This window comes from Ambystoma mexicanum, chromosome 7q (assembly GCF_040938575.1).
Source record: "Ambystoma mexicanum isolate Mex_15411 chromosome 7q, UKY_AmexF1_1, whole genome shotgun sequence".
Taxonomy (NCBI): Eukaryota; Metazoa; Chordata; class Amphibia; order Caudata; family Ambystomatidae; genus Ambystoma; species Ambystoma mexicanum.
Genome location: NC_090941.1, coordinates 1,080,569,325 through 1,080,588,497, shown reverse-complemented (window position 1 = coordinate 1,080,588,497; position 19,173 = coordinate 1,080,569,325). Strand labels below are relative to the sequence as shown.

Genomic DNA, 19,173 nt, shown 5'->3' with positions numbered 1-19,173 from the left:
AAAAAATAATTGTCTGGAGTGAGAGGACCTGGAAAAAAGAGGGGGAGCACATGTTGAGTGCATGTGAGGTTGTGGAAGACCTTTAAATTCACACATTTATTGTTTGCAGCACATCAGTTAAATCTGTCCTGCAGAAGTGACCAGCCATAGTCACTGCATTGAAATAGCGTTCTTGGTGCTAAACAAATAAACATACATACTGCATTAATGAATATGTCTGGAACTGCACATAAGCTTCTATGTTTAAAAAAAACATTCAAAAAAACGCTCCTCTGCTTGGGCAAAACAATGGAAATGTTCCATGAATGTTTCACACGATATGTTGATAAATGCGATGACATGTTCGATGATAATGCTAAAATTTTTATGTTTGATGTCGACACGCGTTTACCATCAACGTCTACCACAACATAATACACTTTCACTCAAGCAAGGATCTTTTCCTTTTTTCCTATTTAAAGTTTATTTATGCTAAACACATGCGACAGAGCACAAATCAACAAAATGCAGGCCTAAAGATGGTACATGATCCAATGCCTCTACCTTCTTTTATTTACGTTCAACCAGACATCTAGCCTTACAGTGACATGTTTTACATAAGCAACACCGAGAACTCAATACACAGGGACTCGACCGGCTCATGCAGTCAGTGGATCTACACAGCCTGTGGCAGCGTAGTACTGCTTTCACACCCACCGCAGGGGCGGAACTATCCAATGACAAGTTAGTTTTGCTTTTATAGTATCTCCCCGGGCAACGTGTGCTTTACATGGCTCACAGAGTCCATATGAACAGCCAGGCGTACAGCGCCGACATATCTCAAAAACGAGTAAGTAATATCCCGATCTGTTTCTGAAATAAACATCACGGCGGACTCGCCACAATCCCTTACACGAGATCACTTTGTTCTCAGGGATCGATAATGTTACGAGGGATTCACCCCCCAGACCAAGGTATGCCATTAGGAACCGTCGGTTTGGAAAACCTCTTTGGCACGCGCCCAGACATGACCTTCCACATCAAATGCCACAATATTAATAAGTGACATAAGCACCGACACAATCAGCCTCATTAAGAGGTAGATGGTAAGGGATTACCGGCACCGGTAAGGACACCGGTGCCTGTAATCACTTACCAACCTATTCCGAGGTCTCTTAGCGGGTCCCTTCCTTAACGCCTGGTTTTACAAGGCGTTACATATGGGACCTGTTAAGGGACTTCAGAGCTAATAAGGATACCACAAATTGCGGTACCGTTATTAGCTCCATCCCCATTCGCATTGAGCCCTATGGGGGCTCGAATGGGAAAGGTTCCCGGAATGGGGACTTACCAGGTCCTCCAAGGTTGGAATGACCCGGTAAGTCCCTATTTCGGGAACCCGGACACGGAATGCGGTAAGGGGGTAGCCATGGTGCTAATAGCACCCTGGCTACCTCTTACCTCATAATGAGGCCCAATCTCAAACATCTAGCACATCGTCGAGCATGCACTATATTCACGCCATGGAGATTATCTTCTAACTGCTGGAAATTTAACAAACTAGACCGCAGAAACATGATTCTCTAACAGTAGCAATCACTCGATTCACGTGATTAAACTATATGGAGAATAATAGGTGATACCGTGCCCATATGCTCTTTTGTTTATCCACAGCTGTAAGCAGATTAAAGTATCACAACAAAAATATACACATCTGACACGTCCTTATAGACGGTTGGACGTATGACAAGGCATGAGCAGTGGCTTGATGATGAGGTAAGATACTTTTTAGGCACTTGGCAGAGTGGATGCTCGGCACCTTTATCACCAACTCTGATATGGGTTTCTCCCTTCTTTCTTCCATTTGTCGGATCTTATAGATAAAGACAGGATTCTCCACAAACACCCACAATTTGGGAATGGAGCTTGACTAAGAAAGCAGCCCCACTTATTACAGAGGGACTCTTTTACAAACACTTTCCGCAGCATATATGAGTAACGGTAAGCTGTTGGCCAGCGATCCAGTATGGAGGCTAGATGTTTCTGCTCACATGAGCATCTAATAAGAATTTTAAGTTTGAAATCGTTCATTTTCGAGATCACACACCGTTCTAATACATACCCCTATCTGTCATTGTTCTTTGATAGATACCCCACAGACATGTAGAATCCTTCATCCCCCCGTCCTGAAGAAGGCCACTCTCACTAGAAGCTTCAAGAAATAGCTTTACTTGGCGGAAACATTATAGTGTCAACCTCCCTGTTATAATGTTTTGTATTTTATGTTTGGTACTCCAGATATGCATCATGCTCTGGAGAGCACATGCTTGTTTGTAAATATTGTATCACAAATTATAGAAAATGTACATTGTTTGGATCAAATTGGATGGTACACAGTGGTACTACTACGTTGTTAGATTGGCAAAATGTCCGGTTTTGGGTTGTCTTGTGGAATATGAGGAAATTGAATTGTCAAATAAACAACCGAGGGTCCAAGATTTGGTTGACCCAACAGTAAAAAAATGTTTTGCGAGTGTTTAATAATACAACAAAGGACCCTGTTTATTTGTGAAATATTGTTGCACACCACTGATCATGCCAGCCCCATCGACAAAACAACACCACTGGGCACACCTCTTAGAGAAAGCTGGATAAAACAAGGACTGAAAAACGGGAACGTAAAAGAAATATGTGTTGCTTTTATGAGCATATTTAATACTCTGTTGGGCGCAAAATGAGTACCGAAATGTTCACAAAAATAATTGAAAACATGACATGCAATCATTATGTGATCTCATATTGGAAGAGTTTTATTATATTTGTCTTTTAAGGGAAATATGACTTATACATCAAAAGCGAACCCTTTACAATTCTTTAAATCGCCTTCAAAATAATCAATATGCAAATATCTGCAATCAAACAATCAGTGTTGAGTAACAATCCTGAAGCGATATGGACATGGCAACATGACCAGAGAACACTGAGGAATCAACATGCAGGTGTTACAACTTGTCTTTTACATGGCAAAAGTATGTGGTTATTGCACATTCTTTTCTTTACATGCAACAAGGCAGAGCACACTATCATAATCCACAACAGAATACTTGTTTTGATTAGCTCTCTTATTATTTTTACATTTTTTAATTACAAAGCCTGCGTCAATCAGAGCTGCTTTTACACATTCCAAATCTAGGCGTAAGAGGGGCAACTTGACTGTGCCGTGCATCACGAACGTGCATCCCAGGAGTACCACAAGCACAAGGTGTCCACCTATGTTCAACAGCGATGACATATCTTTCAGAGCCTTTCGGCAGCCATCCATTGCTGTGCAAAAATGTTCCAGGAAGAATGTTGAGAGGAGGCAGTCAACTTGAGTCGGAAGCTTCGGCACAACTGGATGATCTTCATTGGCTTCACATTTTATAATCTTTATAATCTTTCCTCTCAGGCTTTCTTCTTTCTGAATCCCTATTTCTCTGTGGAAACAAATACAATATATAATTTGGCAGATATGTAGATGAGTCAATATTTACCTAAAGGAATAGTGCATTGAAAAGTTGTTTTGTTTTACATGATGGGCAATAATCAAAAACATATATTATACATCTTTTTAAAGAAAGTTCCTCAAACCCAAAAATGTTAAGGACTAGGAGGCATCCATTTTCTGAAATGGTTGAGCCTCCTGTGCTTGTATTAATCTCTGGCCTTGTGGTATTTATTACAGTAGCTTTTGTTTCATTATTGCCGTGAGGGCAGAGAATGCAAGCAGGAAGGCTGCTGCCGGTAAGTGTATTTATTTTTCTTTGAATGACAAAGAAAACAACTGCAATTATAAAGACAACCGAGTTGTATTTATGATTGCCGTGGTTTTCTTTTTAAGTTTCCCGGGCTCCTCCAGCCCTGGGGAAGCCAGGAAACTTCGAAAGAAAACCACGGCAATCATAAATACAACTCTGTTGTATTCTTTCTAAGTTTCCAGCTCGGGGGAGCTCCGGAAACTTAGAAAGAAAACCATGGCAATTAAAAATGCAACCGCATTGTATTTATAACTACAGCGGCTTTCGCTTTGAGTCTCCCGGGCAGTCCCTCAATGTGTTTTCCTCTTCTTCCTTCTATTGTCTATTCCTTATCACCTGCACACTCCCTTTTCTTCTCTCTGTTCCAAGGTCCTATTTCACATCAAATTCCTCATCCTCTTCCTAATCCCACCCATTTCAGTTACTATTTTAATTCCAGTCCCCATTCCTCATTCTAGGTGTTCTTCCCTCTTTCTTGTCCCAGTCCCTCTTCCTAAATACCTGCGGCTCTCCCTCTTACCCTTCCTCATCACAGTCCTTGTTGCTGCTCCAGTCCTTCTTACTACACCAAGTCCATCATGTCTGATGGACACGTCTGGTGCTGTGCTGGGACATGTTACAGCACAAACATTTCATCTTTCTGCAGACAATTACATATGCTCTGCTGTCTGCATTATTTTTTGAAGTAGGACTGTCAAACCTGTATCATATGGATAATTATGATGTACCTCATTCTTTTGAACATAGTTATGGCCCTTGGTAACTGAGGCTTTAAACTGTTTTTTTTTAAACATTATTGATGATTAGAAGTCAGATTGGAAAGAGGACCTTCACCACAGGCTGTGTAAGCTTTGGATTTTGTGCCTCGGTCGCCAATGCATTAAGTAGTCAACCAGCAGAGTGTAACAACTCATGTAACCAATAGCCATGTGATGACCTGAGCAGTATCTTGCATGATCTTTGATCTGGACCTGTTCTTTATGGGGCCAGCACAACTGCATGCCTATAAATTCAAAATGCAATGAAAAACTAGAAAATGCCCAAACTAGTTCTTGTTTAAATTGTATCAGTTAATTTGAATTACTCTACAAAGTGAATATGGAATTTCATTGATAAACATTTTAATAATTAACACTTTTATTATAAAGAAAGATGCACATCTTGTTTTGTACAAGCATAAAGACTTTGGGGCTCATTACGAGATTGCAAGTATACAATAAAAGTGCTGGTAATTCCGGTTACCAGCACTTTTACAGTTTTGGCCCATTACAAGTCAGCAGTAAGCGCATTGCTGGTATTACCGGCGCTGGTACACTCATCACTATAAATACCAGCGCTGGTAATATCGCCAACAGTGTTATCGATGACCCATCCACCAGCCCCGATATTACCGACACAACGCTATTACCAGCTGATTATGAGAAGGCCATTTTAATACTGTCAAAACCAGCGCAGAGATACCTACACCTCTTAGCAGGTGGTAAAAGCACACAGGTGATGGCACTGAGGCCACTGGTGCACCCAATCCACCCAGGTGCATCCAATGCAGACAGGAAGAGGACAAACGCTTCCCTGCACAACCATGCTTCCACTCACCACAGTGTACATGGACATGGAGCTGCTCCAGGTCAACCTAGAACTGCAGGGGCTGGAGGATGAGCAGAGGCAGCAGGAGGCATTGGAAGATGCCGCTTGAAATTAAAAACCTCAGTAGATGGGCCATTTCTCAGACATAACACATACAGCCATACAAGGATGGAAACACACAATTGAGCAAGGTACAGATACCTTCCCCAATGGCAGGGAACATTTGTTCTGTCAACCATGATGTTTAAGGTGAAAAGAAGAAAGTCTCAAATCCCTCCAATTTCCAACATATATTTATAACAAAAACATCAACATATATCAGTCCTGTTCTAAAATAAATCCTACAATCCAATTGGTCTAATTTCTATGAATAAAATAAATTGCCTTTTCTTGTTGGGTACACTTGCTTCCTGAAATGCATCATTACTTCCTCTCCCACTGACCAGCATTAAACGTGTTATTGTCCTTTTAATGCATACAGGACATGTTTTGCAACTCAGAGGCTGGATGGAAGCGGTTTTGAGATGACGTAGGCTCTAGCCAACATTCCATTGACCTAAAATTGCTGTCTCGTTCTCATTGGCTCATTGTCTATTTTATCGGTATCCCTCCAAAATATCCCCACCAAAAATATTGCCGTACATATGGGTGTTTTTCTCGCCATAGGGGATATTTTTGGGGGGGATCATTTGTGGAAGCAGGGGTTGCGGGGGTATCCCCTGCGCATTTTAAAATAATGCAGGAGTTACAGAGGTGTCCCCGCAGGGTCCATGGGTCAATATCACCGCAACAGTATCATAATATTCTTGCAGGGATGTTAATACATGGAACCATTTTATCTATTTCTATCTCACTGCCAATTTCCTTTATAAAAAAGCTCTTCAGAAACACTGCTAAAAATTGTCCATTCTACTATTTAATAGTGCCAAGTTCATGCACGGGTTTGGCGCACATCCCGAGAAAGACATGTGCAGGGACTTCCATGAATCGCACGCTTGCGCGTGCGCTTCCTTTTTCACACTTGCGCCTGCTTGTGCCAGCTTGCGCCACTTTTTTCGGCGCACGTTTGTTCCATGAATCGGCCCCAATGTCTTTACATTTTTCTTAAACATTATGACCGATTGAGATGTTTTAATATTCAAGGGCAAGACATTTCATTCAAGTGCAGCATTGAATTTGAAGCTGCAATTGCCAACGTTTTTTAGACAAGATTGCGGCTGACTGAGCTGAAGGGTGTCGGAGGAGCGTAGCACTCTGCTGGATGATTTTCTCACTAATATTTTGGTTCAATAGTGTGGCGCATCTGAATTCTGGCATTTATATGTGAGTGAAAGACATGTATGTCTAATTCTATGCTTCACCGGAAGCCAGTGTAATTTCCTCCTGAAGGCAGCGATGTAGTCCTTTCTGGCTAAGCCAAATACAGCCCTAACGGCTCCATTCTGAACAGTTTGAAGCACATTTCGGTTGGCTTGAGACGTGCCGATTAGTAATCTTTTACAGTAGTCTAATCGTGAATTTATTAATGAAGATGCCAAGAGTGATCTGTTTTTAAATGAGAGATATGGCCTAATCTGGTGAAGCAATTTAGTTCCATGTCCACATGATGAGCGAATCTGAGAAACCTGTATTTTTATTAAGAGATTGGCATCCAACATCACTCCCAAGGTTTTCACTGATTTGCTTAAAGGGATTATGCTACCAGCCCCCTCAAAATAATCATATTGATGGGTGAGTTTCTTTAATCGAGGACTGGAGGCCAAGATAAGCAGCTCAGTTTTTGAGTCATTAAGTGCTAATGAATTGTGTGCCATCCAGGCTTGGATTTCAAGATAAACAAAACTCATGGTTGCTACATCCTCCTGATCTTTCCCAGACAGCTCGAATAGTGTGTCATCCGCATAATTTTCAAATTGGGCAGCCAGATCGTCAAGGAGATCGAGAAATTATCTAATGTAAATATTAAAAAGCAAGGGAGACAGGCAGGAGCTTTGTGGGTTTGGCTTGATCCCTCTCGACTGCCACTCTGGACATTCTAGGACCCAGGACAAAGCAATCTATTTAGCTGCACTCTCTGAGCAGTTGGCTGTTGGAGACAGTCAGTTAGCAGTCTATTATTTACTAGTCTTTGATCGATGATATCAAACACTGCCGAAAGATCTAACAGTAATAGCAGCACAGGATGCTTTCTTACTACGATTCCAACAATGTTTGATTTAAGTTCCAGAAGAGCAGTCCCCATCCCGTGCTGGGAACAAAAGCCAGACTGATTTGGATTGAGAAGTTTATGTTCCTCAATGAATTTCTGGAACTGTAAATAGGCCACTCTATCCATGATTTTCAACAGATATTGAACATTGGTAATAGGTCTATAGTTCTTGGGGGCTTTGGGGTCAAGAGTGTCCTTTTTTAAAAGGGGAGTCACCCATACCTCCTTCAGAGCTCCAGGTAGTACGCCCGTCAAGAAAGAAGAGTTGATCATTTTAGTGATCCATGGTATCAAAATATCCATGGATCCTTTCAATAAATCTGGATGGCAAGAGTCCTCTAAGCAAGATTTGGATTTCATGTCAGTGACAATGTCATTGATCTCTTGTTCAGTACAGATATGAAATTCAAATTTCGGAAGTGTACCCAACAAGATATTCTTTTGACAATCCCCATTGATATAGTCTTTTTTGGTGTCAAGATTGGCCAGTTGGTTAAAAACAGCAAGACGATGTACGGCAATTTTGTTCACAGAGTCCTTGGAAATAGGAGGAAAAAAAGAATGTATGATTTTCAAAATCTCTAAGAATTTTAAATAATTCTTTTGAGTTGGATTTAGCATTATCAATGTCAGCATTGTATGTTTTCTTTTTAGACACAATTATGGAATTTTTATACTTTTGAACTGATTTTTTATATTTTTCCAAAGTAATCGGGCATGGGTCCTTCTTCCAATCTCGCTCATATGTCCTTTTTATTTTTCTTGCTTCCACATCTCATCACAGAACCAGATTTTATTGGTAGTCTCTGCTTTCATAATCTTAGTTTTTTCTGGGGCCAAAGTATTGATGGCATCCTTAATGGTAGATAATAAGTGACTGAATAACTCGGACGTGTCTTTGAATGAATCAATAACAACAATTTTTTTGGACACCAGAGAAGAAAAAACAATCAGTGTGACCTTTTTAATACCTATACAAGTGATCATAGACTTGGCATTGGTATCAAGTCTTAATGAGGTGCTTTGCAGTATGATCGTAGTGTTTACAAAAAGATGATTCGACCACAGACATTGTAGGGTAATAAATAGTAGATTTCTGGACATTATGTGATAGTATCCAGTTCAAGGTATGGCCACCTTGATGTGTTGGTACCTTTACCAGTTGGGTTTAACCTATCACTTAAAAGGAAGATAGGGGAGGAGTGGCAGAAGTGGCTGATGGATCTTCAGCCCATACGTAAAAATCACATATAACAATGACTGGTGAATTCACCTTAGTGATGCTATTCAATACTCCTATAAGCTGTTCTTCAAAAGATGGAATAGAGTGGGGAGGTTTATAAAGTATAATTATAGCAAGAGAAATATTTGGGTTCATTTTCATTTTTATCATGAGGTATTCACAGCCATCCAAATGATGGATATTGGAGTCTTAACAATTAAATTGTTATTTCACCATACTTGCTACACCCCCACCATGTTGGTCTTTACGATCAGCCCTGAAGATTTTAAAACCAGGGGGCACTGCGTTATTTTCAGCTATATGGGCTGAATCAGATAGCCACGTTTCTAAAAAAGGCACTTGTGGGCAGATGGGCCCTACCATGATAGCTTGGTGGCTGATTGCCCGTGATGGTGCTATTGGGTATTTAATGACATGCAGTTAGTCATCTCAGAGTCATGTCTGTGGGCTTGAAGTATACTCATGTGACATTGTGTGTCTCCTGCAGCTGCTCATTCCATGTGATTACTTGGGTGTGTTGGCTGCAATGCTATCCACCATTGCCTTGGGTCCCTGCTCCAGCCTCTGAACTGCCAACTCGATCGATTCCCTCCATGTGGAGTATGGAGTTGGCAGTTTCCTCCCAGGTTGTGAGGTGCAGCGGTTCCACCATCCCTCCTCCTGTGGTGGCATCCTTCCTCCTCAGCTTTGCAATGAGGCTCCATACCATTGCTTTCAGGTAGCTTTGAGGTCATCCTACTGTTTTGCGGCAACCCCTTGTTACATGGGGAACAGTCCACACAGCTGTCACTCTAGTCCTCACCTCTGCACATATGTCAGACTTTCTCTGCACACTTGTTCTCCTGTGCATGGTGCCAAACAGAGCATCAGAGTGTTTGATCACTGTCTGTGAATTTGGGCTTGTGAAGCCGGAGATGGGGGACCTGGGACTTCTTTTTCTGGGACATTCTTTTGGCACCTCTTCTGTAACTGGATGGCAATGGGAAATGGAAGAATCACAGTAGATTGAGTTTTAAAGATGGCCACCGGTAAACTTCCGCTTTGCGGCAGTGACACTCTTTCCAGTGCCAGTAATTCCCATGCAGGTAATTCTGGCAGTTTAGGGGTGGCATTTGTATTACCAGCACAAATCGTCTGGTAATACCGTACAATGGCTGTTGATGCTGGTAATACCCCAGATCAGCGGGGGGAGGAAGAGTGCGCACACCCAAGTAATCCCAGCATGTCAGTATTTTTGCTGTCATAATGACAAACTCATAAGGCGCACCCTTCTCAATGCATAACCTTGTTGTGCTTATTTCTTATTAAAATCATAAAGAAGGAAGGAGAAAAAGGACATATTGCAGGCTTTGAGTGGTAAAGGGGCATAGTGCAGGCTTTGAGTGGTGACCTAGAACTGATCTGCCAACACACTGGGAGGAAAAAACACAGAGAATTCCAAAGACTCAGTCCCTTTGGAAGGGAAACAGATTATCACAAGAGAGGGGTCCTCATGTTTAGAGCCTGTTGTGATGAATCCGATGGTGTGGTCACTCCTTTCCCAGAAGTGACCTCTCCCCCGGTGCCCAGGGGACGGCAGCCGCTACCTGATCCTGACCCTCGGGGAAGCTATATAAGGGAGGGTCACATGGGGGATACAATCCTCAAGAGTATGACACGACATTATCGGATGAAACATTATATACCCCTTTTTTCTTTTAGGGATACCCCCTTCTTTCCACACCCATTAATGGCATATTGTCACAAATCCTTTTACCTACCCATTGAAGCAGAATACCTTCCCATACTCTGCATATAAGTCATCAAGAACTGACTTCCCTTTTCCGGAATGTGAAAGTACTGTGATGAGGAAGCTGAGTGGAGTAATGAAGATCGATAGAGGCCAGAAGCACAAGCTGCGCACTATTGGTTGCGAGTGCTTAATTGGTGCTGGGACATTTAAACCACTGAATTAGCTGACAGAAGAGAGATGCTGGCTGGGAGAATCACATCCTCGCGCTAGCGACCGAGGAACCACTGTGCTGTTGAGAAGCCTGTTGGGCCAACCGACTCATTCAGAAGGCCAAGGAGTGCAAACTGCAGTAGCCGGTACGCTGCAAGGATACCACAAGAGAAGGAGAAGGAAAGACTTCCTAGCATACACATACACAGGTATCGAAGAGCTCTCCCTGCGCCGCTCAAGCAAGGAGAAACCCAGAGCAGGCAACCACAAAGCAAGGGTTGCAAACCCGGCAAGAAGGAACAGGATGCTGAAGGGCTGGTGCATGCTTACCACAGAAGAACTGAAGCACGCCACAAAGAACCAGTGAGTCCATACCAGGGAAACTGGGACAACAGGGCACTTTAGCAACCCTACCAAAGCCTGATAAGAATAAATGAAGCATATGAGAAAAAATGTGAGACTCAACATTTCCTGAAGAGACATAATGGAATGAACACAAGATATTGTCAAGTTTGCAAGTGTGGCCAGTGAAACATATAAGAAATTCCCAGCAGGAGAATACTACCAGGCAGATTCAATTTGCAAGTATGTCAAATGAAGCACATGAGAAAGTCCTGGCAGATTCAAGTTTGCAAGTATGTTAAATGAAGCACATGAGAAAGCCCTGGAAGGGAAGTATACCAGGTAGATTCAAATTCCAAGTGTGTTAAGTGAAACACCTGACAAAGTCCTAGCAGAAGAGTACACCAGGTATGCTGCCAAATTAAGACTCACAGCCAAGTTTATTTGTATACAAATTGTTTTGCTAACCAAAGAAGCCAAAGGAAAGTCATTCTCTTCAACTGTGAATGGTATCCGTTTGGAACTTTTGTGTTGGAGATACTCCTTTCCTTTTTGAAGATTTGTACACATTTCAAGGCCAAAGACATTTTCTGTTTGACCGAAGAGTTAATTGTTAGAATGTGAGGGTCAGAATAGTCCTTTGAACACAGGACATTTTGCTTTGGACATCTTGATATTGGACCCTTAGTTTTGCTTTAGGCAGGGAAATACCTCTTAGAATAGGGGCAGCAAGGCATTAAAGAACCCCTTTTCATTTGAAATAGAAGTCTATAGCCAAGCTATGAAATAGCTGTGTCCGCATTTCATTCCTGGCTCCTCACACCATCATGTAATTGAGGGCTGTATTATGTGACTGCTTCGATCAGAAAAGATTCTTCTGTTCTTACTGCTGGCACAAAGGAAGCAGCAGAAGAGGGCTGCTCTCAAGACTTGACCTCTGGAGCAAGAGGATTCAGGTTCAGAAATATTTCTCTTCTGGGCAGCTGGGAGCAGAGCTAATACCTTGGTGAGGCAACCAAGAAGACCCAGAAAGGAACAGGTCTGCTGACGGAGCTGAGGTGCATGGGCTCTCAGAACCAGGTCCCGGGCAAGAGGTTCCCGAGACCGGACAGGAATTGGATGCCTATAAAGGATCAACCAGCCACCAGAATGGAAAGGGATGGAGAGGGAGTCATAAGAGAGCAAGGGCCAAATATAGGAACCCAGAGCTATTTCCAGTATTCAGGTCCCCAGGAAGGTGTGCCAGTCTGCAAGGGCATTAAGGGCTCAGAGATGGATCAGTAATCGTTGGTAAAGCAAGCATGATAAGTGTTATTATGAAACAAGACGGTCACTTTCATGGACTTAGCCTAGCCATTTCTTATTGCGTTATGACATTTTGTATTGTGCATCTCTGATAAAGCAAGCATGATAATTGTTATTATGTAGCTCGACTGGCATTTTAGGACATCCAGTTTTGACATGTTTTCATACTGTGGCATGAATTTTTAATGGTAAATCCAACTGGAGAATGTTCTTATGTGGGGATAATGCCATATATCTTGGCAGAACAAACATGGACATGTTTTCTTATAGTATTATTACTGGCATTATGCACAAAGCAAAAAGAGTATGTTTTTATATGGGAATATTAGGGTATAATGTTGCAGTCAGCATGGAAATGTATGGGCACAGCCAGTGTGAAAACCTTTTATACTGGCACATATTGTGGGAAAAGGCATCATGAAAATGTGTTGGAGAAATGCTCCTGTGCACTTTTGGTGACTTGCATCTATTGGAGTTTTTTCATGAGTTACCCTACAAAACCCAATTTTTCTAAAAAATGTGCTCTAAAATGCACCATGTTCACCTATTATTTAAAAATAATTCTCGGGGGAGAACCCCCACGTGCCCCTCCCTTGCGTGGTGTGGGCTCCCTTGCTACGCTCTGCCGCTTGCCAATATCAGGCACAAATATTTATGCCCCTCCAGTTAAAAAATTCACCAGCCGCCACGGATTGGAACCATCCAAGTAAAGGAAAAAGCCCCCTTTTGAGGATGGGGGATCACATGTATGTTTACAATCCTGTAGGCCCTGCAGCTTGCAGGTTTTTTTTACTCTGGGTCTTGCTGGGTTTTGTTATCATGCATGTTGTGGGATGATGATGTTCATTGAGTTAATGACTGTGGCCTGGTGCATGGGGTTGGTTTGCCTGTCATGCACCCCCAGGTTGTCATACTGCTATATAATCTATTCCCAGCATGTGAATCCATAAAAGATCCAATGCTGGAGAAGGGAGTAGTTTCTTACTTGTAACTCCATTTCCCCAGCGTTGGTATATTTCATGGTTTCACATGTGCCCGTAGGCCACCCCTGCAGGCAACCCTTGGTTCGGGTTTCAGTTAAAATCTGAAGGGAAGCTGCGGGGGCGGGGCTATTTATACCAGACGTTCAATGCTGGAGAAGGTGGGTTTACATGTCGGATTTAGGGGTGTGTGTACGCAACCACGGTTCCGATTTAACTTAGGGGTGCACCTATGTAGTGTAGCAGGGTACAGGAAAGTTTCAAAGGGGTTCACACACAGACTTTCTAAGTTTAAACTGAATTTGTTACAAATTTTCATGAGCATGTTGTCGGGGTGCTGGCAATAGTTACTGGGGACCCTAACCCTATGCCGGGTCCCCGAGATGCAGGCCTGCGTGCGGGGGAGCCCATGCATTGTTTGAAGGGCGCATGTATTCATGCCTGTGGGAACAGGTAAATGTAGCATCGAAATGTGGCTGTTCTGGCTGTTTATGTTTTGCTTGTGGGCATGTCAGTGGCTTTCCAGGCACGACTGTGCGCAGTAGATTTCATGAATACGCAAGGCACACATTTTTTATTAAGCATGCGCGCTCACACTGTGTCCTTCTTGGCATGCGTCCCTTGCAGGAATTCTGCACACATTTCCATCAAACGGCCCCTTAGAATCATCCTCTCTGACTTTGGGAATAGCCAATCTCATTTGCCTTTTGCGATATCTGATGAAGACATCAAAGGCCTGTACTGTGTCCTTAACAAATGGACAGAGGTTCCAACTTTCTAATTCAACAAAGGACACAAGACATTTGTGCACGGTGTCTGTATGAGAAGAGGGCGAGCACTTGCACCATTTGACAGGGGGCAACTAGCTATTCCAAAACATTTCAACACATTGGGTCTCATTACGAGGTTGGAGGTAGCCCTGGTGCTATTAGCTCCATGGCTGCCTCCAAAACCTTACTGACTCCGCCCTGGTGAATGGAGCAATTACCGGTCCATTCCAAGGTTGGCGGGACCAGTAATTCCCCATTCACCAGGGCCCTTCCCCATTCCCATTTGAGCCCCCATAGGGCTCAATGGGAATGGGGAAGGCGCTACTAACGGTACCGCAAATTGCGTGACCGTTATTAGCTCTAAAGTCCTTTTGCGGGTCCTGTCCTTAACGCCTGGAAAAACCAGTCGTTTAGGGAGGACCCGCAAAGGGAGCTCGTAGTAGGGCGGTAAGGGATTACCAGCACCGGTGCCCTTACCAGTGCCGGTAATCCCTTACCGCCCACCTCGTAATGAGGCCTGATTCATTTTCTTAGGGCCTCATTACACGTTGTGCGGTAACCATGGCGCTATTAGCGCCATGGTTGCCGCCGGTATTTTAACGTGTCCGCCTTGGTGGATGGCGGAATTACCGGCCTACTCCAAGGTGAGCGGGGCCAGTAATTCCCCATTCACCAAGGCCCTTCCCCATTCCCATTTCTGCCCCCATAGGGCATAATGGGAATGGGGAAGGTGGTAATTACGGTACCGCAAATTGCGGTACCGTAATTAGCACCAAGGTCCCTTTGCGGCACCCTACTTTAACGGCTGGTAAAACCAGCCGTTAAGGTCGGGTCCCGCAAAGGGAACTCGTAGTAAGGCGGTAAGGGTTTACCGGTGCCCTTACCGGTACCGGTAAACCCTTACCGTCTACCGTGTAATGAGGCCCTTAGTATTCGACCAAACCTAGAGCAACCCATTTCCTGTATTGTTAACTGAAATATTTGTAGAACTTACTCTCCCCCAGCTCGTTCTAAATTGTAGAGTCAACATTGAGTGATCACTGTACTCATTATTTACCATCACAAAAGAAAGAATGTCATTTCTGGGAAATTTAGAGACATAGGGCCTCATTACAAGTTTGACGGTAACCATGCCGGTAAATCTGGCAGGTTGCTGCCGGACTTGTGAATTTTACCGGCGCCTTGCTTGCTGGAAAGCCGGGGCATTACAACCCTGGTGGTCCGGAAAGTCAGGCGCCAGTAAATAGTAATACCCCATTCCCATAGTGTCACATAGGACTCTATGGGAGTGGGAAAAACGGAAGCACAGGTAACAGAGCCGGTGCTTCAATGAAAGTCTGCCCACCGTGGCCGCTGTGTTCAGCAACAGACTCGTAGTGTGCCTGTCTGGTAACAACGGTGCCGGTAGGCTCACCAGCATCGCTGTTACTGGACCGGCATACTTGTAATGAGGCCCATAGATATAGGGCCTGATTATGTGTCTGGCGATAACCCACTGGTAGCACCAGCGGGTTGCCGCTGGACTCGTAACACTTTTCCAGCGGCTGATATCCCAGTGCCACTGGGACATTACATGACCCGGTGGATCGGGAAGTCAGACGCTGGAAAATGTTGTTCCCCATTCCTGTGGAGTGCCATAGGACTCCATGGGAGTTGGGAGACGGAAGCACTGGCATCGTTAGTGAGAAGTCTGCCTCAAATCTGCCAGGAGCAAAGGCCCCTGCAGGCAGACTTGTAGTTAGGCGGTCCGGAAAGGGTACCGTTACTTTGCTAGTCTATTATTGAATGTAAAACTGGGCTATACCAAGTGGGTTTACTCAAAGAATCACCATGAAAGTTACTATTTATTTTATAAAACCCCCACCATGCCATAAATGTAGCCCAAGAACGACATCTCTCTTCCCTCTTAGCCAGTGGCTTAACTGAAAATAACATGTTCGAACTGCGAGTGATAGTAGCCTCATGACAGAGATCTTCTACCTCCAGTAAACATCAAGTAAAGTCACCACCTACTATAAGCACTGAAGCTGGCTTACTTGACAACCACTGAACCAGAATTTCTTCCAGTTCCAATCTAATATGGTCTTCATTGCCTGAGATTGGGTTAATATACAAAATGATCAATTTTGGCCCATGTATATTGACAACTTAGTCGCCAGGAGACAATCAGATTAATAATGAACATAAACCAAATCCCAACCTGGCATATTTTTTTACAGCAGTTAAAAGGCCCTGTAGTAATATATATATAGCGCTTTATAATATTTATAGCACTTTAGAGTATATATTGCTTCAATAAATGTGATGGCATTTTATTGCCAGCAATAATGTTGCATACACATATAGCCATTTTTATGTTGCCAGTATAACATGCGAATAGGTTGCTGGTGGCATGCAAGGTACATGATTCATAATGCAGCAAAAAGCTCAATGTGAAACTGCAGAGAGTCAAAGTGCACCCATTTGTTTTTCTCATCTTGAATACCTCATGCATAAAAGACTACATTATTGAACATTATTTATATAACTGACTGACTTAATTAACAATTACTAATCACTAATGCTAACACTTTAACATTATAATGTAGTCCCATGTACAAAATGAGGTGAAAATACACATTTTGATATTAATTTTTCAAATGTGCACTGCCATTTTTTTTCTTCTTTCTCTTTCTGTGTTTACAGAAAGCAGAAAGTATGCACGAAAGGAAATAATAATTGAAACTGTTGCTCACTGAGCAAAGATTCTATTGTGTAAAAGTGAATGGTGATGCTGCCTTTCAACCTGATTGGAGGAAAGTGTCTGCAGGTATATCACGTAGGCAAAGTGGGTAGGTGCAGAGGTCTGCTAAAGGGAAAACTGACAGAGGGAAGTTAGTTCATGTTGGCTAGGCTCTGGAGATAGATGTTCTTGGTGTCATTGTCACTGGCTTGGAAGTTTTGCTGTGGATCCCAGACACCAAGATAACAGGGACAGCTCATGCTGACTGGGCCTGTTCTCCGGAGCCGAGTGAAGGAAAGTTGTGTGTGGAGAGAGACACAAATATTCCTGGTAAGCAGACACAGTTGAAGTGAGGTTACTGTGTGCTGTTGTACGAATGAATGATTTAAAAATATCACGTAGGCAGAGTAGCAAGGGAAGTATTCTGCATCTTGATCGGACATGTGTATAATGTTAAAAATCAATTCATATTTTTAAAAAGAAAAAAGCTTGTTTGCTCTGTTTCTGTATTTTTCTTCTTTTCTCTGTGTTACAGATTATAAGAAAATGCACATGGTAAGATTTTTATTGTGACTTGTATTTGTTTGCAATACAAATAATATATAAAAGCAGATTGCGTAGAGTTTTCTTTTTACATTGCATTTGGGATTGTATTTGTGACACAGGGGAGATTCATTCTCTTTGGTAATACATTTTTCAATTTGCCCATGCAGATAGAATAATAACCGAGAATAAGCAGTGATAAACAGGTGTGTGCGTGTGTGTCCTCCTTGCATGTTGTTCGAGGGTATCTAATATAATATAGATTGCTGGCGGTCCATGATCCAGCAATGTCTATGGGCACCTAGATTGCTGGTGTAGATAAGCCAGTGATACCGGCCACCAGCAGCTAGGTGGCACTCTATATAAAAGCGTTGGGTCCCCTTTTTTGTGTAGGTCCAAGGCCTTCTCTATAGATCACTAGGAGGTATTCTAATTGAAAGGAAGGTTTTGTTTATGATGGAGTTATAATGTAGGGAAGGAAACTCTGCTCAACACTAAATAACCTATTACCACAAAATACCACCAGTAGTGTATATATATATATATATATTCCTAGATTCTCCAATATAATATAAGAAGGTATGGTCACTAGAGTAATATGAGGCCAAACCCAAACTAAATGCAAGGATAAGTATTACCAAACTACTGCTCATCTTTTAGCAGTAAGAAAATACTGCCAAACCCCAAATTTACACAAAATATCCTACAGCCCCCAGAGGGACGTCCACGGCCACCTTTCTTAATAATAGTGGTAAAACCATCAGGCAAATCAATCAACAAAGTTTCTGGTAAAAAATACAATTTTAAATTTGTCAAAAAACTCAAACATCTTGTGATAAAAAAACTATTAAAACTATGCGAATTCCAACTTAAAAAAGATATTTAATCAGAGTTAAGAACCTGGCTGTTTACTTGTTTTTTTTGGGAGAGCAGAGGCCAACCAAGACCTGTTTATTGTTGCTTTTTCCGCAGCTACCCTGCATCCCCCAGAAGTATGCATTTTACAAAAGAACTTAGGCCTACTCTGGTCCACACTGCAATTATTAAAGCCCAAGGTACCCCTACTAGCAGCCAAAGGTAGTGGTATTCTCTTTACCCTGGGGAAATATACCTCAAAACCCCTCTGTAGTAAATCCACATACGCAGACTTTGCTAACTCCCAACGATGAGGGGAAAGAAAGTGCACTATACATTTGTCAAAGGAAATTTCGTCTTTACATTTGACTAGTTTTATATCAGCCGAGGTCATCCCAGATAAAGCCCCAAATGAAGCCATGATCCTAGACATGTTTCATGGAGCAGCTTGCTCTTTGCTGAACAACGATTTAAAGCATATTGTTAATGGAGAGCTATTAGTAACCCCTACCACAAAAGCTGACATTTAATGACTGGACTGTAGTTATTTTCCCTGAAGTTAAGCGGCTCTACCCCTTCCAGCAGAGACCACTCCAATGAAACAGTAGAGCCCACCACCAGGCCCAACTGCACATGCACTGAATCGATAATAGAGAGATTCTTGACTCCCTTAAGTGGTGCTTCCAATCCTCGAATCGCCATAGGTAAACCAGACTCATCCTTCAGTAACTCCAGTGTTGCCTGGGAATAATTGACAAATGTCTTTACATTTCTTAACCTTCTTTTTTTCTGGGAAACTTAGCTTTACCAACATACCATCAGAATTTAAACCAGGCAGGACAGAAGACTGGATCAAATCAACCTGGTCTGGGTATCTGCAATGGTTATCACCTCAGGGG

At 42.6% G+C, this 19,173-nt stretch overlaps 1 protein-coding gene across 1 annotated transcript in view; it reads right to left on the bottom strand.

Moving 5' to 3' along the window:
• Positions 1-2,847: 2,847 nt before the first annotated feature.
• The window catches only part of LOC138527995 (indolethylamine N-methyltransferase-like), a 141,862-nt gene continuing 125,536 nt past the window's right edge, over positions 2,848-19,173 (bottom strand). Inside the window, exon 3 of the mRNA XM_069639419.1 lies at positions 2,848-3,455. Within this exon, the coding sequence (XP_069495520.1) occupies positions 3,017-3,455 (439 nt within the window). The 3' untranslated portion in view covers positions 2,848-3,016. The remainder of the gene's footprint in view (positions 3,456-19,173) is intronic.